We start from the raw sequence: 21,028 nt of genomic DNA, 5'->3' as shown, positions 1-21,028 counted from the left end.
CCAACAGCATTCTATCCAAAACATGAAGAGCAAACACCTTTTATGAAAGTATATACCATTTTCAGTCTTTTTTGTAAAAAAAAAAATTATCATCAATTACTTGAGCTGTTTTTACTCCTATATTAGTGAACTTCCAAATTCATGGCAGCAGCATAATATGCTCATCACACAGCACCTGTGTCCATTATGATGTTTTGAGCACTTTAGGCAACTAAATAGACTCTCTCCTGTCCTTAAACAGAACAGGAAATGGACTGAAATGGGATGCTGGAATGTTGTTTTGCATGGGACCTATGGAGCGCATTATCCCGTGGTTTCCAGCTATGGATCCATAGCTCGCTCATTTTAGATTGCTTACAAGTCTCCAGATGGGAACACAAAGATCCACAATATGTCTTTTTGACATGTTACCTCTAAGAAGCCTGCAGGACACTACCAAGCTCCATCCACCCTCTCCCCTGCCTAAAAGCCCCACTCCCCTCTTAAAAGCCCCAATCCCTTTCATGCAATTAAAACCTGGGACCTGTGTATTCTAGACAAATAAAATGAACATATAGCCACTAACTTGTATTGTATTTTGAAAAAAATAAATCAAGGCCACCACAAATTGGTGACAAAACAAATAATCCATACAAGTTTAAGGAAAGCATAATGAGAAATTTATTTAATAGCTTCAATCCACAAATTCTGAATCAAGCCTATCCTCTCTTAAGCTTTACTTCAGCATGTTCTAAAAAGATTTACGTATATGTGGGGAGTTCTTTTAAGTGTCTCAGATAAATTTGCCTTTAAAAATGTCCCCCAATTCTTGAATTCAGGAAAGTGTAGAGCTGTGATTTTAAAGGCAGGTATTTATGGGGTTTTCTGAATTTGTAGTTTTTCTGGTAAAATTCTATCCAGGTTTAATGAATTTTTATCCACAACCTTAATTCATTTTATTAAACTGATGAAAAAAGCTCACCAAGACTTGTAGAATGAGTATGTTCCCCTTGTTTGTAAATTTGTGTCTTAACTTAGCTTATCTTCTTCTTCCTCCCTTTTTTTTTTCCTTTGTTTTTACAGAATTAAAGAATCTTCGGGATGGCAGCAAGTGTTTACAAGTCCATATTTGGACTGGACTATTGAACGAGTGGCTTTGAATGCAAAAGTGGTTGGAGGTCCACATGGAGACAAAGACAAGATGGTGGCAGTTGCTTCAGAAAGTAGCATTATCTTATGGAGCATTCAAGATGGTGGCAGTGGCAGTGAAATAGGTGGGAAAATGTGTTGGCCTAAACTTATGTAAGCGGGTAAATGATTCGTAGCTATTTAGAAGTGATGCAAGTACTAGGTTTCCTGTGATTGTTACTGTGCTTCTGTGCTCTTAATCTTGATTTTGAAAAAAAACCCAAAAACTTTTTATTAGTAATGATGAGTCATTGGGGGGATCTTGTAATTACTATTCAGAATCTGTCATTTATTAGTCTTTGGAATATCTCTCATTATCGAGTTGTAATTGAACGCAAGTGTTCATTTATTTCTTCCTCTACCACTGATAGCTGACATCAATTACTCCTCAATATTTGTAGAAAGATAATTACTGCCTTTTCTTTTCTATGGTTAAATTTTAGCTTTCCTTTTTGAATTAAAAAAGAAACCCTCATTTTCATTCTTTTCTCTGCTTCAATTCAGAATATCAATTTGGAGATTGTTTGCCTATCTAGAAAAATAAAATATAACCGAAGAGCCCTAAAACTTAAATGATTAATTTTGACATTTCTGTATAAATGTGGAACATATACTTTTTCAGAAGTGTAAAGTGCTCTCAGATTACAGTTGAGATCATTTTCAAACAGAGCATATGTTTTAATTTGGTAGTGGACAATGATGTAAGAGCTGTGTGACTTTGGGCAAATCACTTAACTTCTCTGTGCCTCATTACCTCATCTGTAAAAAGGAGATTAAGACTGTGAGCCCCACGCGGGACAACCTGATTACCTTGTATCTACCCCAGCGCTTAGAACAGTGCTTGGCACATAGTAAGCACTTAACAAATACCATCATTATTATTATGTCATTATAAGGAATATTGCATACAGATTGTCCAAGCTCTGTCAAATTCAGTCAGCTGTCAAATTTTGCCAGTTTTTCCTCCTCCTCAGCATTCTTGGTTCCACTTCTCACCACCCAAACAGCTATCACTCTGATCCAAATTCTTGCCATATTCCAGTTATCCTACTGTACCAGCCTCCTCGTTGGCTGCCTCCAGCCAGTTCCACCCCTTCAGTCTAACATTACGTACTGCTCCATGAATCATCTTTTTGGAATACTATTCAGGGGATGTACCTCTCCACTCCTGAAAGCCTCCAAACGCTCCCCATCACCCTCCACATCAAGCAAAAACTCTTCCCAGTTGACTTGAGACTCTCCAGCAACTCTTTGATCTTTTATATTGGCTATAGTCACATGCTGCTCCCTCTTCACTTCTCTCAAGCTTATGTTTATTTTCCACCTGTAACAACCAACTCCCCTTCCTCCCACCTCTTTCTCACCTTTTCTGTATCCTCAACTCCCTCTCCCCACCCCTATTCTTCAAATATTACACATCCATGAAGTTAAGGTCCTCTTAAAATGTGATCTGTACTTCTAAAATGGAGAAAAACTCCAATGATTTGTGAAAGTATTAGGAGCTTGGGGCCTCTCAGCCATTAAGTAATAAATTTGTTGAGGGCCGAGCCTATGTTCAATGTCTAGAAATGTTGCTCTACACCCATAAGTGCTCAATAAGTACTATGGAATGATTGCTTTAATCCATCTTTGTTTCCATCCTAGACCGTTTAACAGGGTTAGCTGTTTCTCCTAGATTCAAAAGACTTAGTCTCCAATCCGTTCATCAGTCAAATAGCCACCAACTCTTTCACTCATTTGCATCTACTTTTTGCTGTCTAATGTGTTACTTCTTGTTCTTTGTGTACAGTTGAGTCAGAATTTAAAAGGGGTTCAGAGTTCCCAAGCACTCTAGGAATTCAATTTATGTGATATGCAGTAGTGAAAATAACGCCTTGTGCCACCTTCTTAGATATGTTTTTGGGCTTATGATATTTAATTTTGAACTCCTCTAGAACTACGAACTTTTTTTGGTGAGAAACGTTTTGTGACAAGTAGTAATGCATTTCTGTTTTGACTTTTTTCCTGCACCTAAACTCTTTAAATCTATTGGGAGAAAACCTCATGAGGTTACAAAAAATCCTGTTGGCTGTCCATTTTCAAGGAACGCTACTAAACAAACAGGAAAAAAGATACTTTGGTGTTTTTTCCTCCCTGATATAAAATACCCAAATAGTTTAGGTATCTGTATTGTGAGAGTATTAATGTGGTTTCCCTGGTTTGATGTTGTAAATTCATTTTTTGCATTTTCAGCAATGGAAATCAGGCTTAATTTTTTTTCTGTTGGTCATTATTTGAACTGGGTCAACAACTTAACTGTAAAGTTGAAGAGGTCCCTGCCCTCCTTTATATTTTCCAATTATTCTTAGTAACAAACAAGTTAATCTTACAGCTTTTGTGCTTTTTTGCGTGAAATTATTTCACTTTATTTTGAAGTTTTCTAATACCTTAGGTGGCAAGGAGCGTTTTTTCTTGAAAGAATAGAGAAGTTTTACAAGTACTTTTACTATTCATCTTTTGTTTCTAAGAAGCTGGGTAATTTTACTTATCCTTAAATGTAATTAATTTTTGAGGCAGGAAGCACTGAACTGCGGCAAATTGATAAATACTCATAAAATGAAAGTTGTACAAGGATCTAGACAAACTCATAAGTTACCAATGTCATTCATAGTACCTACAGGCCCAGGTTAATCATTTGAATAAATCTTTTTTATATTGAATGAGAAGCAGCGTAGCCTAGTAGATGGAGCCATGGGTATGGGGGTCAGAAAGATCTGTGTTCTAACTCTGGCTCCACCACTTGTATGCTATATGACCTTGGTAAGTCATTTAACTTCTCTGTGCCTCAGTTACCTCAACTATAAAATGAGGATTAAGACTGAGCTCCATTTGGGACATGGCTTGTGTCCAACCTGATTACCTCATTTCTACCCCAGTGCTTAGAACAGTGCCCAGCAAATAGTAAGCACTTAATAAATACCATAAAAATGTGGGAAATAATTTTTAATAATTGTGAATTTGCCAAATGTGCTGTGCATTTCAATGAAACAAAGTTACTTAAACAATACTATAAATATCAATTGCATAGCCTGTGTTTGCAAAGGATATTTTAGCTCTGTCATGATAGGTGGATAATGTAGCAGAATTTTGTTTTCTGTCCTGTATAAGAAACAATTGGTTGTTACAAGTACTTTTCAGAAACTGACAACACCATCCTGAGAAAATTGCGAGGCCTGGCATCTCCATGATAGAGCTCTCCCGGAGGCTGAGAACCCTTCAATATTAGTTACATAAGATACCGCGGCTGGATTGCTGCTATAAACAGTATTTTACCAAAGGGGCCCCTTAAGGCAGGAGCCTGTCATTACTTGTACCATCACATCCCTGAGGATGACCGTCAAGATGCTTCAGCCTAAGCAGGAGTGACACTTTAAATTCCTTGAGACCATTCAAGCTGTCTCTCTTGATTTCCCTGAACCTCATCCTTCTCTGGAGTAATCAATTCTAGTTGTTGCCCTGTTTTCTTATTGCCTCTTTCCATAGACCCTGTAATGCTAAGTGTTGCCCTAAAACTTGCTTTGCATCCTGATTAAAGCACTCAGATGTAACGAGCCCTGTTACTGATTAGAAAGTGAAACAGGTTCTTAGCTGTATGCTTCAAAATGACACGATTGTTTCTTAGCCCGCTTGCCTTACTGATTCCATATAAATCTAGGATTTTCAGGGTATTTGTGCATTTTTAAAAATCTGAGCCAGACTTTTACCTTTTGTCCAAGTTCAGTCTGTCAGCAGTATTTATTGAGCACCTGCTGTGTGTAGAGTACTGTACTAAATGCTTGGGAGAGTATAAAAGACTTTATAGACATAGTCACAGTCTTTAAGGAGCTTATGTTCCAGCAGGGGAGACAGACACTGAAATAATTTACGGATAGGAGAAAAAATGGAAAGGAGGCTGTCTAGGTGAGTTGGGTTTATTGAACATTTACTATGTGCAGGACACTGTACTAAACATTTGACTTGGTAGAAGCAGCATGGGCTTTGGAGTCCGAGGTCAGGTGTTCAAATCCCAGCTTCGTCAGCTGTCAGCTGTGTGACTTTGGGCAAGTCACTTAACTTCCCTGTGCCTCAATTACCTAATCTGTAAAATGGGGATTAAAACTGTGAGCCCCCTGTGGGACAACCTGATCACCTTGTAACCTCCCTGGCGCTTAGAACAGTGATTTGCACATAGCAAGTGCTTAACAAATACCATTATTATTATTAAAATGAATACACAAATGCGGCAAGAGGTTGTGAGGTCTCAGGTGGTCAGGTAACCCCCATGTTGAGGGGTGATAAAACCTGAGGGGAGTAGAAACTAATCATTAAACTCCTCACTCTCAGCTTCAAGGCTCTCCATCACCTCGCCCCCTCCTACCTCACCTCCCTTCTCTCCTTCTACAGCCCAGCTGGCACCCTCTGCTCCTGTGCTGCTAACCTCCTCACTGTGCCTCGTTCTCACCTGTCCCGCCGTCGACCCCCAGCCCACGTCCTCCCCCTGGCCTGGAATGCCCTCCCTCCGCACATCCGCCAAGCTAGCTCTCTTCCTCCCTTCAAAGCCCTACTGAGAGCTCACCTCCTCCAGGAGGCCTTCCCAGACTGAGCCCCCTCCTTCCTCTCCCTCTCCTCCCCCCCCATCCCCCCGGCCTTACCTTCTTCCCCTCCCTACAGCACCTGTATATATGTTTATATGTTTGTACATATTTATTACTCTATTTTACTTGTACATATTTATTCTATTTATTTTGTTAATATGTTTTGTTTTGTTGTCTGTCTCCCCCTTCTAGACTGTGAGCCCGCTGTTGGGTAGGGACCGTCTCTATATGTTGCCAACTTGTACTTCCCAAGCGCTTAGTACAGTGCTGTGCACACAGTAAGCGCTCAATAAATACGATTGAATGAATGAATGATCAGGTAAGACCTCTTAGAGATGATGTGATATTTTTTTTTTTAGAAGGGTGTAATTAGAGGGGAGATCTGTTGGATTTGAGGGGAGAGGGAATTCCAGGTAGGGGACAGAGCATAGGCCAAAGGTCACGGCAAGAGATTAGGAGGAGGTGTAGTATCAGTGCTTAGAGCAGTGCTTTGTACATAGTAAGCACTTAATAAATGCCATCATTATTATTTGTTAAGCACTTAATATATGCCAAGCACTGTTCTAAGTGCTGGGGAAGATACAAGGTAATCAGGTTGTCCCATGTGGGGCTCACAGTCTTCATCCCCATTTTACAGACGAGGTAACTGAGGCACAGAGAAGTTAAGTGACTTGCCCAAAGTCACGCAGCTGATAAGTGGCAGAGCTGGGATTAGAACCCATGACCTCTGACTCCCAAGCCTGTACTCTTTCCACTAAACCACACTGCTTCTGTAGTATAGAATACTTATAGAATAGTAACCATTGGCGGTTTATGTGGAGTAGAGAGGACTTGGCAGAGTAACATATTAGAAAAATGGTCCAGCAGGAGAATGAAGTGTGAACTGGAGGAGGAGGAAGTGAGACTTGAGCCATGAAGATGAGGAAGGCGGCTGCTGCAGTTGTTAACATGTGTTGCGACAAGTTAGGGACCAGCTTGGTGACGATTTCAATGGAGAGAAAGGGACAGATCCTGGGAATTCTGTGGAGGAAAAGCTAACTGGATTTGACAACAGAGTGAAAGTAGGGATTAAAAAAGAGGGAAGATCTGAGGCTAATGTGTGCTGTTGATGGTTGGTAATGATTTGTGGAATACCATGAACCAGATTATTTTCCAAGATTTTTATGTTCATTTTGCACTGCGGTTTCTTCCCATAACTGATATACATTCTTTCAGGTGGTATGAGCATTTCTGGATGCCACCATCCTTGACAAATAGTTTATTCATGGCATTTCCACAGCGGGGTCTGGTAGATATAATCCTTGTAGTGTTATTTTTTATGGAATATATCATATTCAGTATCAGTTCGAACAGTATTTAAGCATCTTTTGTGTGCAGAATACTTAACTAAATTCTTGGAGATTATAAAAAAAACAACAAAAACAATCCCCACTTTCAAACTTACTCTCAGGAGTTTACACTCTGGAGGGCCAGACAGAAAATGTAATTTACTTGCCTCTGTGTTATCCTTACATAATACACTGAATTTTTATTCATGCATCATTGCCCTCACAGATAATAGAAATGATGCCAATATTTTGATATGAATTGTGTGTTACATTGTGAAATAGAACTTTTAATAGACTTTCAAGTGATGTATAATTCACATTTTCCCTGCCTTTTAGGATGTTATTTTGTGGGGGAAAAAAAATCCCAAACTTTATATCCACATTGTTTGTACATTTTAAATCATGACAGTTTCTAAAGGGAGAGAATACATTTGATCACAGTATAATTTGAATGTTTGAACATATTTTAACTTTAGTATTGAGCTTTACAGTTTTAATATGCTGTCCTGGTTCAAAAGGGGCAAACATTCCTTGAACTCCCTCAAAATCTACTCAAGGAATTCTAGACTGGTGGCACGTCAGAATATAATTTCAAAAGTGTTTCATAATATGTTTTCTATGTTTGTGTATTCATTGACAAATGAAGAACTAGTGTTCTTCAATTCTGCAGTCTTATAAGAACCGAGGTTGAAGCACAATTTCTGAATCTTTTGTGAAAAATGTTTCCTTCATTCAGCCTTAATCAAAAGCGTAAAGCTTCCTACATTTGTGCAGCCACAGGTGTAGCTCTAATACCAGTGAGATGTATTCTGGAGTTACAGATTTACTTGGAATCAAATCTCATCTGCTTCTCTCTTTTTTATAGGCGTGTTCAGTCTTGGAGTTCCTGTAGATGCCCTCTTTTTCATTGGTAATCAGCTGGTTGCTACAAGTCACACCGGAAAAGTGGGAGTCTGGAACGCTGTGACACAGCATTGGCAGGTTTGTTTACACTTAAGAATTTTTGACTCGTTACAGCAGACCTGAAACATTTCAGGGCCCTATTTACCAGTTCTTTTTAGAAGGTTATACCTAATAATAATTGTGGTATTTGTCGAGCATTACTATGTGCCAAGAACTGTACTAAGCCTTGGGATATAATCAGATTGAACACAGTCCCTCTCCATTGTAGGGAAGATCTGATTGGTGACCCATTGTTGGAGCATTTTTCTAAGTTCTAACTGGGCTGTTTATTACACAGATTTTACAAGTGATCAGTTCTGTTTACTATACTGTACTCTCCTAAGTGCTTAGTACAATGCTCTGCAAACAGTAAACAGTAAGCAAATTCCATTGATTGTTTATTTAGGAGCCCTTTTTCCTACTGTGAGGTGTTGTCATTCTAGGTCATCCTCAACAGCATTTGTTGCATTCTTCTAATAATGTCCTCACAGTAGGGGACCCAACACTAAGATAAGAAAGGGCAAGTAAAGGGCAACCCAGGCACACCTTGGAGCTGTCAGATTCTGCCCCCATCATCCCTCTTGCCCCCTGTCAGATCCAGTCTCTGTGCTCAACAAAATTGAGAAATGTTACTCTGCCATCTTGTCCTTTTACTCCTTTCTCCCTGTCTCCTTTTATTCCTTTCTCCCTGTCTCCCAGTCAGCCGGTGGTATTTACTGAGCATCTGGTTATGTTCAGAGCCCTATACTAAGCTCTTGGAGGGATGTAACAGAAGCAAAAGAAATAAATAAAACAGAAGCCTCCCTGGAGGAGGCAAACATAAATTCAGCTCATTTTCAGGAGGAGGGAGTGGCTAATCCTTTTGAAAGTGTCCAAGAGGTCAAGGAGGATTAAGATAGAGTAATTGGTGACCTTGGAAAGTGTGGACTCTTTGAAGTGAAGGGAGGGAAAATCAGATTGTAGTGGGTCAAGAAGTTTGGAGAAATGAAGGCACTGAGTTTATACAACCTTCCTCCATTCTTATCTCCTTTCACCTTCTTTCATTCCTCTGCTCACTCTCAAGTGCAAACTCAGGAAGGTCTTTTTTTTGAAGAAAATAAGTACTTCTCTTAACTGTTTTAAATTCTCCTCTTGTTTAAAATAGATAGCTGTGGTAGGAAGTGCATTTGTTCAAAGAAAATATTGGTTACTCTGGGGAACTTGTTTTTTAGCAGAGCCGAAAAAAATTCCGTATCTTATGCGGTCCTGAAACCCTCTTTTTTACCCACCCTACAGGGAAGACACATTCTCTGGAGATACACTCATGTGTAAACTATTTTTTATTCAGTGCATGTATAACTGGAAAACCATATCTGACAACAGGAACGGATACATTTGTGGATTGCAGACAAGATTTGGGAAAAGATGGGCATTCATGCAGGAAGCCTGCCTTGTAACATAGCCGGATGAATGTCTGTGTGGTACAAGGCAGAGGTAGTGAGTAATGAATTCCAAAAGTCTATTTTGTAAATGTCAAAAGGCAGAGCCGACCCGAGGCTGACCTCTATGGCTGCCACAACACACTGGCTGAATAAGTTCTGATCTGGTCGTAAAGCAACAATTCTGCCAGTGAATAACATTGAAAAAGTGTAAAGAGACAGTCATTGTAGCGCAGTATTGTACTTTAACAGGGTAGTGGAGGTTGTTGTGCTGTTTATCTCAAAATGAGGTGATAACCTGAGATATTTAGAAAAGGTTTATTGACATTAAATTAAGCCTTTTATAGTCAATCTTAAAAGTTTTTTTTTTTTTTTTCAGTTAAATGATGACACTAGTTCAATGTCTAGTTCAGCCACAGGGCTCATTACTTAGACAGTGAGCCCATGTGGTACAGGGACTGTGTCCAACTTGATTAATTTATATATCTACCCCAGTGCTTAGAAGAATGCTTGACACATAGTAAGCTCTTGATAAATGCCATTATTATTTTTAAGGTTTCCTGGTAGCCCCATTCAAAAAGATGGTCCTTATTGGGCAAAATTAAGGTGGCAAGTACAAATTTCTGGGGTACGTTCCAGGAGCAGGAGAAGTAGTTGCAGAAGTAAAGAGGCTAGAAAGTTAGGTTATATTAAGTGTCAGATTTAAAATCCTAAGGGCCAGTCTCTCTATGCAACCCCTTAAATGGCCCTTGGTCCACATGCTGTAAGTTTATCTAAAAAAAGATTATCCTTTTTTAAGTTTATGTTGCTCAGTGCACAGAAAAGTTCTTTGTAATCTGTTTCAGAATCATATACTTTATAAAGACTTTTCAAAATATCCCCAGGAAGGCACCTTGTTTGCTAGCCGGATAGGTCAATATTGCTTAGTCTTTAATTCCTATTTGTGCTTGCTAGGTTATTCAGACACTTGAATAGAGCCCTCTTGTGTTTCACACAGTCAAAATTGTGAAAAACTGAAGATGAGGAAAATGTCAATTGCAAAAGACAAAATTCTAATAATGATCTAATCACCCATCAGGTTCAAGATGTTGTCCCTATAACTAGCTTTGACACTGCTGGATCTTTCCTGCTGCTGGGCTGTAACAATGGATCCATATATTACATAGGTAAGCACAGTGAAGTCTAAATGATATAGCTCTGCTTTCAGAAAGAAGACTATCTTTTCAGCAGATACATTAGTTCCTGCAGTACTCATAGAAAATGCCTGCTTTGCGAGGTATGCCTAAGGACTTAGGCCCAGTCACAGGAACTGTGCACCCTCTCACACAGGTGTGGATAGAATCACAGGGAGAAAAGTGGGTTCTGCCTGCGCTAATGCACTTGGTTCCCTGGGAATTACTCTAGCATGGTCGCTGTGGCTGACCACCAGAGCCAGCACCCTGGGGTCCTTCCTCAGTTTAGTCCTGTGGAAGAAGGACCAAGATGGCAGTGATGATCCCCCAATCCACCTTTACCCAGACCACTTCCATGGCAGTCCCTCTTCTCCAGTCCTTCGCAGCCACTTGTGGCTTGGAATCCATCTCTGAGCCAACAGAGGATTTTCAGATGTGGTGACAAAGTTGGTGACCAGACCTCCTTTCATTTGTACACATGGAATTTAATGTATTTTCTTCCCTAGATATGCAGAAATTCCCTTTGCGAATGAAGGACAATGATCTACTGGTAACTGAACTTTATCACGATCCCTCAAATGATGCTATTACTGCCCTGAGTGTCTACCTCACACCTAAAACAAGTTAGTATGTGATGGAATGTTTGTATTTCTTAAAGTAAAAGCTTATCATTTTTATTTTGGAAAAGAACAGTTCACTCAGCACAATTTCTCCTGCTAGGCAATGCGTGTTGGATCTCTTGTTTAAAAAGAATCATTTTCCAGGAATTCTGGTATTTAGATATTGTGCTTAAATCAGAACTTTTGGGATGAAATGTGTTTGATAGGGGAGAGATAGAATTGGAAACCACGGGGTGAGGATGTTACAGTTACACTTATAATTATAGTATTTGTTAAGTGCTTACTATGTGCCAGGCAGTGTTCTAGGTACTGGGGTACGTATAAGTTAATCAGGTAGAGATACTGTTCCTGCCCCACATAGGGCTCACAGTCCAAGTAGGAGGGAGAACAGGTTTTGAATCCCCATTTTGCACATGAGGAAACAGCCACGGAGAAGTTAAGTGATTTTTCTCTAGGTAATATAGTGGACAAGTTGTGGAGCCAGGTTTAGAACACAGGTCCTCTGAACACCCAGGCCTGTGCTCTTTCCACTAGACCATGCTGCTTCTCAGACTTCAGAATTGTTCAACTGTAAACATAACTGTAAACTAAACAAGCGCTTAGTACAGTGCTCTGCACACAGAAAATGCTCAGTAAATACGATTGAATGAATAAACTGCTTAGGTAGTGGGTCTGTTCAAAATGTATTACTGTATTTCACTGAGATTGACTAATTGGAAGTGTACTCGTGATGTAGAGCACATGAACATGTGGAAGTAAATATAAAATACATCCACAGTGTTATTTCTGTTAATAAATTATAAGCCTAACTGATAAACCTTGCTGATAAAATCGTTCACATGCAGGTAATAGTTTGAATGAATAGTTATGAGGTGGTATTGTTTTAGGAGTAGTAAGCTGCTTTAGAGGCAGGTTCCAAGATGGCTCCAGAGAAGCCAAACCCCCCATAATACTCCACCACAGCCTCAATTTCCTTGAGATTGTACAGTTCAGGAATAGCGTAGAATTGGGCAGCCCCCAGGCAGCGCTTCTGCCTGGGTTCAACCCCCAGACTCCTTACCAATTCAACCACGGTGAGGCTGGAACAAAATCATACCAGCTTCTGTTGGAGGATTGTGAGGAATAAGCCTCGGTGTATAGTCCCATGCATTATCATCTAATTCAGACTGCCATATCTCAACTTTTACTCTCTTTTAGGTGTAAGTGGTAACTGGATTGAGATCGCCTATGGCACCAGTTCTGGAGCAGTAAGAGTTATTGTGCAGCACCCAGAAACAGTTGGATCTGGTCCTCAGCTTTTCCAGACATTCACAGTTCACCGAAGTCCTGTTACAAAGATCATGCTGTCAGAGAAACACCTTGTATCTGGTACAGTAATTTTGTTAGTTGGAATGTGTTTTCTTGAAAGGTTTTTTGACTGTATTTCTAGCATTTATTATTCACTAAGTGCTGTAAGCTGCAAACTCCTTATAGGCAGGGATTATGCCTACCAACTGATTTGTATTCTTTCAAGCGCTTAGTATGGTGCTCTGCATGCAGCAAGCACTCACTATATACCAATGATTGAACCCAGTCATCTTTTTTTTTTACCTAATTTTCCTGAGCTTACATATATTGAAGCACATAGAAAAGACTAATCTGTGTGAGGGAAAGTTTGATTAAAGGGTGTTTACCCCAAATATCAAGAATTTCTTTTAAGTTCATTATGGTTTTGCTACTTTAACAATACAGTAAAATATACCATTTACTGCAAATATTAGCAACAATTCTTTTTCAGTATTTAGTATACGTTTTGAATTGAGACAACACTTAAAACATTTTAAAATTTATACTACGTCAGTTTTGATCGTACAACATTTGCCTCCATTGTGGCACTAGCTCTGGGGTCGTGGGCAGTTCAGGAGGGGTCTCAGTCAATCAATTGTATTTATTGAGCTCTTACTATATGCAGAGCACTAGTTCTGGGAACTGCAGGGAAATGGGGAAGCACTTTTAAAAGCCACAATGTAGGGCAAGTAGTAATGTTTAAAGAAAAAGGGGTGGTTGGGAGAAGGCAATACCTGATTGCCAGGAATCACCATGGAGGGGTCAAAGTGTCCACTGTAGCAATATTATTCAATCTGATTGACTGAATACTTATTTCTGGGTAATTCGGAGAGTAAAGGGCTATCAGACCTTGTTTTAAGGCCCCATCCCCGATTTGTAAAATTTATTCCTATTAAAAAATTGCTCCTGACATATGGAGTTTCAGTCATAAATCCAAGCTGGACTGTCCACAGTCCTTCTTTTGGAATTTTTCAAGGATGTAGGTTAAAAAAACAAGGACTCTCTTGTGCATAGTTAGGGTATTGTTATTTATTTGCTTCAATTCACCCTCCCATGATTTTTGCCAGTTGTTTCAGGCCAAACCTGGGACTTGCAAGTACAGATGCGACTCTAATGCATGTTTTTAGCAAAAGGTAAATTTGAAGCTTATTGCCCAAGATTAATAGTAGGCAATTTATTTGTGGGTAAAGATTTCAGATTTCTTAAAGATGGCTTTCAGAGTGCTGATTTTATTCTTTTTTTAAAACCAAAAACTACATCTTTAGTTCTGATTTATTTTGATCCATTCATAGTTTAATAGCTATTCAATTTGAAAACCTACAACCATCTCACAGATCTCAAAAAATGAACTTTTAAGTCCCTCAAAAGCTAAAATACTGTTCTCAAATAGCTCATTTTTTGGTTTTATGCAAGTCTTACAGCGTGATCCCAATAGTTTATTTTCCTTGACAATTTCCATAAATTGGCTGCCAGTATTTCCTGTTCTGACAAGTGCTTTTCACTGCCAGTACTTCTTGACAACAGCAGCAGTGACCCAGGCTCTTATGAACACTCAGCCAAATGACTAGAGGCGATGTGCAGAAATGGAAAAATGTAAAACAAGCCAATAGCTTCATATGAAGCAACCTTAACAAGAGAAACAAGAATCTTGCAAAATATAAGAACAGAACTTCTCTAGCCATTCCCTTTTCCCATCTCCACTTCCTTAAGACTGTTTTTAGAACGTCCTCCATATTTGCATACTAAACCTTCCAGCTTTATGGTAGATCAAAGCATACTTCTACAAAAAAACAAAGCTTTGGACTTGATTAGCTTCCAAATTAAGTGCTTTTCATAGGGAAGACAAAATATAAATAACTTCAAACATCCCAGTTCTTTGGCAAAAATTAGGATTTTATCAGTTTATTTTTATTGACCTAAAATAATGTAATTTTAAAATTGTGCAAGATGTATTTAGTAACTTTTACCATCTCTTACATATTTACTTGTAATAATAATTATGGTAATTGTTAAACTCTTACTGTGTGCTTCTCAACCTTTTCTAGTCTGTGCAGATAATAATCATGTCCGGACATGGACAGTAACACGATTCAGAGGTATGATTTCCACTCAGCCAGGATCTACTCCTTTAGCATCTTTCAAGATACTGTCTTTGGAGGAAACGGAAAGCCATGGTAGCTATTCTTCGGGAAATGACATAGGTGAGTGAAATATTTTCCGGAGCAGTAACCATACTTTGAGGTCTGAGGGAGCGTATATTGTCAGCAGAATGCCTGTTTACCATTTTTTGTATATTTCATAATTTTGAAAATAGGGCTTGACATTTTTCTGGTGTGTTTATATTCCTCTTGTGGAAATTATTCAGAGGCAGAAAATATTTATGGATGGCTTTCAAAATAATTTTGGCAGTATATCCTTGTCTAAGCACAATTCCAGTCTTAAAAGCTAAGCAGTCCATTAAAAGCACTTTCTAGTTGGCATCTTCCATTGCTAGTTATTTACTGAAGACAGCCAAGTTAGGGGGTCAGCTCATCTGTTTTCATATACAACAAATCAGTATGAAACCATCAGAAGGGTAAGCCATTTAAAAGTTGTGTAGCATATCTCTGCTCTGCAGTTACTTGGTGATGTCTGCTTTCAGCACACCATATAGAGTGGAAGTTTGATTTGTCTCTCCATCCTTCTTCCGAACAGAAGCTGTCAGATTGTTTTTCCTGAGACCCATTTGAGGGAAACTTACAGTAGTGAGGCAGGGGGCCTCTCACTGGGTTTAGAACATGTCTGTAGAACCTCTTGGCTAACTAATGTTCCTTTTTGGATCACTTTTTTATACATTTATAGCACTGATGTAAAATGTTGAAGAATGCATTAGAATTGATCTGCCTGAGGCTAATGGAACTGCTTCTGTTAAGAGGTCTTAGCATTTTTGTAATTACAGTATCCTTCCTATGTACTAGCATTAGTTAAACCACAGATTTGGTTGTATTGATAGCAGGATGGGGCCCAGCAGAGGGAATGGGATGATCTCTGGACTTCATTGCAGGGGCTTGGACATCCAGCCCTTCTCTTTTTTGGAGCCTTATTTTCTCAGCTACTGGGAGCTACTTTTAGCCCAACTTCAGGGCTGCAGGGAGGAAGGGACCCCCCCCCCCCCCCCCCCCCCGCATCCCACACTGGTTGCCGAAGTGGTTTGCATGGTGATAAGAACTGGGATATGCACAATCCACCCTTCTGAACTGCAGCGGAACTATTTGTAGCACACTTCTTGGCCAAAGACACAATAGAGGTTTGCTTCTCTTAATACTTTGTTTGAGCCTTTACCATCCTTTCTTCCCTCCCCCCCAATCTAATTACAGGGCCATTTGGAGAGAGGGATGATCAACAGGTGTTCATCCAGAAAGTGGTTCCTGTCACTAACAAACTCTTTGTGAGACTGTCATCAACTGGGAAAAGGTATGTTGGCTACAGTCTGGTCTGACTCTACTACCTGGCATAAGTAAAATAGACTGCACCATTTTTTTTCCACAAGTTCTCAGTATTATACAGTTGGGGTCTGCAGAGCTTGCTGAGGGAAAAGCAACAGATTGGTCCGTTCTCTAATTTCCTTTGATTCTACACTTTGTAGAGCTAAATTAGCTTTGCTGGAGGAAAAGCTAGTTGGTAGGTAGGTCAACAAATTTCACTGTGACTCTGGGTTACACTTGTACCATGATCTTCCTAGAGCCCTCTTGCTTGTTTTAGTTATTAAACAAGTGGGTTCAGGTAAAGTAATGTTTGTTGAATGACTGTCCAGGAGAAAGAGATGGATTTTTTATGCTGTAATTGTTAATACTGCAATTTTAATAGTGGTTTGTAGGTTGACTAATCTTACAATGACTAACATTTCTTAAGATAATTAATTTTCTTTGTTTCGAAGTTCATTACATTCTGTCATAAGCAACTGCAAAAAGAATTAATCAACAGGCTACTTTTTTTCCCTACACACATAAACTACCCATTTGACAGCTTGTTTATTTTTTAAGAAAACAGCATTAGAAGCCTGTAATGTGGCTGGAGGCCAAATTATTGTCCCAATAAATATTATAAATCACTGTGATTTAATGTTCTGTACATATTTAGTGAAAAAGCTGCCAAATGCTTATCAAAACTGGTGTCACATTAGAATAAATTCTAACACAGCAATAACTCAAATCCCTGTTCAATTCCTGTTATTGGGAGTGACACCAGTGTGTGGTAATCAACTTGGCCTTCTTCATCAAACACAATTAAATCACAATTTCTCATTTATGATGCTCCAGTAATATCTCTAACATTCCTTTGGAGAAAATGAGGCCAGTTCCTTCCAAATGAAAAACTTGTTTGTTTTCAGCACCATTAAACTGAAGCTATATTTTAACCCGAGTGTAATACAGATTTTAGGCCTGGGAATAACTAAGATTCAGAGTCATAGGAGGTTGAATGTTAACTTGGCATGTACTGTCCAAGCTCAATCTTTTATGCGTTGCTTTTTAAAGCCATACGTTAGTGAATGTCAAAACAAGGGAGTGGTAAGTTAAACCTGAAGAAAAAGCTTATTTTGAATCCTGTTTTAACTTGAAAATTTAAGAATATTTTTAGCACAGATATTATAATATTTTTTAAAATTTTTATCTGGGTAGCCTTACATATACATTTAGCATATAAATTTTTAAGCATGGGAGCCCTCCAAGGACCATCTGAGGAAGAAAAGTAAATGAATATACTTGTGAATAATCTCAGCTCTTCAGATGGATTCAAGTTTTCATTTTCAACTGCCTTGGAGTTGCCCTTTAGGTGGAGGGGACACTGGTACAGAAAACTTCATGCTAATATAAGAGGCAATGGTAGGAATTCAGAAGGTGGAGCTCTTACCTCTGAACCTGGATTGAGACAGTGATCCCTGGGGGTAAACAAGGTGGTAAGAGACGTTATCATTTAAGTATTAACTCACTCCCTCCTTCATTCATGTAAAATTTCCCAGCATTCATACCTAGACTAAGTGATGTTCCATTTAGTTAAATAAGGTGATATTTCTACAGCTTTTTGGTGGTACTGCATTGTGATTTACTTTGAGAGGCTGGAATGCAGTTGACATTATTATTATATTCAATGTAGTTGACATCTTAGAGTGGAAGGTTGTGAAACTGTGACTCAGTATAGTTACTAGTCTAAGCAAATGAAAAGAAACACCAACAAATTCTTCTCTGAACCACTATGTGTGCCTCTATGCCCCCATAAACTCCAGCTATACTATTGTCTTGCAGAATTTGTGAGATCCAGGCCGTGGACTGTACCACCATCTCTTCCTTCACCGTGAGAGAGTGCGAAGGGTCCAGTCGGATGGGCTCGAGGCCACGCCGCTACCTCTTCACGGGCCACGCCAACGGCAGCATCCAAATGTGGGATCTGACCACCGCAATGGATATGGTTAATAAGAGTGAAGAGAAGGGTAGGTGGCTACAGATTGAAACGCTGCTCTGGTATTGAGATGCCTAAGTAAGAGCAGGCCATGACCACCGGCTCTTTTTCCCCAAGATGTAGGAGGTCCGACTGAGGAGGAGCTACTGAAATTGTTGGATCAGTGTGACCTGAGCACTTCCCGTTGTGCCACTCCCAACATCAGCCCCGCCACCTCGGTAGTCCAACACAGCCGCCTCCGGGAGTCCAACTCAAGGTAGGAGATGTCTGCAATTGGGGAGAATAGCTGTGGATTTTTTTGATTTGGATAAAATAGCCCCCTCTCCCCCTACATGAAATATAGGCATGACTGACTATCCTCAAAGGTGTTCATACATTTAATGATTATGTTCTCTCAATTTATACACAAGTGGACTTTCCCTATCAACCGTAGCCCACTCAGATGGCTACGTATTTTCCTGGACTTAGAATTCCTGAAGCCACTGTTCCCAGCAGTCTCTTTAATTTGTATACCAGGGGCTGTAGTATTTTATAGAATATTGGCTTAGACTTAGTTGGGGGGTCAACTAGGAAATTTGGAAAACCCCTTTACACAAAGTCCAACTCTAGACTAGCTGTGGAGAGGAAAAAAATTGTATGCTCAGTCCTTTCAAAATCTGGACTGGACAGTTGAATTATTTGGCCTAATCGGTGGAGAAAGCTAAAGTACGATTTACCCTCTGTTTTTCAGCCTTCAGCTTCAACACCATGAAACCATCCACGAACCAGCAGCGTCATACGGTGCTGTGAGGCCCTATAGAGAGAGCCCTTTGTTAGCGAGGGCTCGGCGAACTGAGAGCTTCCATAGTTACAAAGACTTCCAGACTTTTCACTTAAATAAAAATGGGGTGGAAAAACCAGTCCCTGAAAATGACAGCGTGGGTCCCATTCAAGCAGAAGTGAAGTGGCCCACAGGTGAGTGCAATGTTGCCGACAGAAAGGCCCCAGCAGCTGAAGCCAAAGCACCCAGAGAGCCAGACGGTGGAGCAGAGGTTCCAAGAATAGTCGAGGGCTCATCAGACTCCAAGAAGAGGGGCTCAGAGGAGGAGCATGACAACAAGGTAGAAATGAAGAAGAAAGGTGGGTTTGAGGGAACCGGGTTCCTGGGAAGAAAGAAAGTCCCTCATTTGGCATCATCGCCAAGCACTTCGGACACGGGGCCCGACTCACCTGGTACTGCCTCCCCATCACCGACCAAGACAGCTCCCTCACCCCGGCATAAGAGGAGCGATTCTTCCTGCCAAGAGTACAGCTTGTGAAAAAGCTTCCACGGAGGGCACATGTTTCCATGCAAACTCACAACTGGATTTCAGTGCTGTTGACTTTTTCTCCACAGTGCTCCACTTTAAAATGTGCTCCGTTTCAGTGTCTTGTTCACAGAAGGAATTAACTGGAGTAAGGTGCACAGGTAAACATATCTTTTCATATTGCCTGAAAACTCTTCAGGTTTTCCAGCACAACTCACAGGGCCATTTTAGAAGTAGTAACCCACTTAGATGTTTAGCTGTGTATTAAGGAAGGGAAATGAACACCCATTCCACTTCCCCCTTGCCTTTTCGGTGTTGTTCGTAAGTCTCCTAGGTCCACTCCGTTCTGCCAAGGATTCACTTATACTCTTTGAGATCCTTGGGCAAAGGTGCTCAACATTAATGTCATTAATCTAATGATCAAACATTCGTGACATTCAGTGATACAGTCCCTCATGAACTATTGTGAAAGCTTTTTTCTAGTGTCATTTTCTGATTCTCATTGTTCATTCGATTGCATTAATTGAGCCCTTACTGTGTGCAAAGCACTGTACTAAGCGCGTAATGGTTGGGACCCTTCCCGTCAACATGCATCCTCTATCTTAAATGTCATTTACCCACATAGTAATTTACAATTACTTGGAACTTCTTACCTTAGCACAACAACCCTCTCTCTCTCCTCAGTTTGGATCAGATTGGAAAACAAACTGTACTTGTTTGAGTCGTTTAAAAAGCCACCCTAGTTTTTCAGTATTAATATGTCCAAGATTTTTTGTCTGTGGCAAATTTGCTAATTTTGAGGCTGTGATTCTGAATGTTTGGCTCTCGCTTTTGGTTGCTGTAAAAATGTTATTTTGCATATATTTGTCATAAAATTAAAATGCAAAAGGAATGGAAATTGATGCTTGTGGGATTTTTTTTTTTGTTTATGGTGAATTGATTTCAGGCAGTTCTCGCCACAAACTGTAAAATGCATAAAAGGATTCAACATTTGTTACTGCACACTGTGGCTCGGGAGTTTGGTTACCTTTCAGAGAATTTATTCTGAGTGCCAGCATTTCCATTCTCTTTAGCGCTTCTAGCAGAGGGCAGGTAGAAGAGAAGCTAATAACAGAGAGCCAGCAGTATGTGGACTTTAATTATATAGATATCCCTAGATAATCAAAAGTTCACTTCAGTCTAACAAGGAAATTATTTCACCCTTCTAGTAGATGTGAACAAAACCAGGTGGGTATAAAGGAAATAATATTCTTCACTTTATGAATAACCCCACTCGAAACAAAATTTACTGTTACTGTAACATGCAAGCACTTTCATTTCCAGCAGAATTGTCGGACTGGAAGGAGGAATGTATTTTTAAACATGTGAAGTAAGAAACTATTTGTAGGAAAGTTTAAACTGATGTTTCAGGCTCTTAAGGGGGTGTCTGCCGATTAGCTTCCGAAGGGATTGAGGCTTAGAGAAATAGATTGATTCTGATCGCTAATCAGTGTACTCACCAATTTGCAGCTTTCCTTATCTGCCCCACGCTGGTTCACCTCTCTCCCTTCCTGAAGTCTCCATTCCCTCCTTTCCTTTGTTATGGAGCGTCCCAACATCTTGCAAGCAGAGGTGGGGTGAGTGATCCTTACCCCAATGGGTGCGGCTAGGTGAGTAACCTTCATTTTTTTTTGCACTAAATGCTTCTCCCAAGTACATCAATGGCACTAATTCCTTTTGA

General features: G+C 39.8%; 1 protein-coding gene across 1 annotated transcript in view; it reads left to right on the top strand.

The window, feature by feature from the left end:
- KCTD3 (potassium channel tetramerization domain containing 3) overlaps positions 1 to 20,206 on the top strand; it is a 41,749-nt gene extending 21,543 nt beyond the window's left edge. The window contains exons 9-18 of the mRNA XM_038761167.1: positions 1,063 to 1,253; positions 7,974 to 8,089; positions 10,547 to 10,634; positions 11,147 to 11,263; positions 12,458 to 12,628; positions 14,632 to 14,787; positions 15,943 to 16,039; positions 17,869 to 18,053; positions 18,140 to 18,278; positions 18,753 to 20,206. Coding sequence (XP_038617095.1) covers positions 1,063 to 1,253; positions 7,974 to 8,089; positions 10,547 to 10,634; positions 11,147 to 11,263; positions 12,458 to 12,628; positions 14,632 to 14,787; positions 15,943 to 16,039; positions 17,869 to 18,053; positions 18,140 to 18,278; positions 18,753 to 19,320 — 1,828 coding nt within the window. The 3' untranslated portion in view covers positions 19,321 to 20,206. The remainder of the gene's footprint in view (positions 1 to 1,062; positions 1,254 to 7,973; positions 8,090 to 10,546; positions 10,635 to 11,146; positions 11,264 to 12,457; positions 12,629 to 14,631; positions 14,788 to 15,942; positions 16,040 to 17,868; positions 18,054 to 18,139; positions 18,279 to 18,752) is intronic.
- The last annotated feature ends 822 nt before the right edge of the window (positions 20,207 to 21,028 follow it).

The sequence above is a fragment of the Tachyglossus aculeatus genome, chromosome 19, assembly GCF_015852505.1.
Source record: "Tachyglossus aculeatus isolate mTacAcu1 chromosome 19, mTacAcu1.pri, whole genome shotgun sequence".
Taxonomy (NCBI): Eukaryota; Metazoa; Chordata; class Mammalia; order Monotremata; family Tachyglossidae; genus Tachyglossus; species Tachyglossus aculeatus.
The sequence above is the reverse complement of the archived record's forward strand: the minus strand, read 5'-3'. Positions and strand labels throughout refer to the sequence as shown.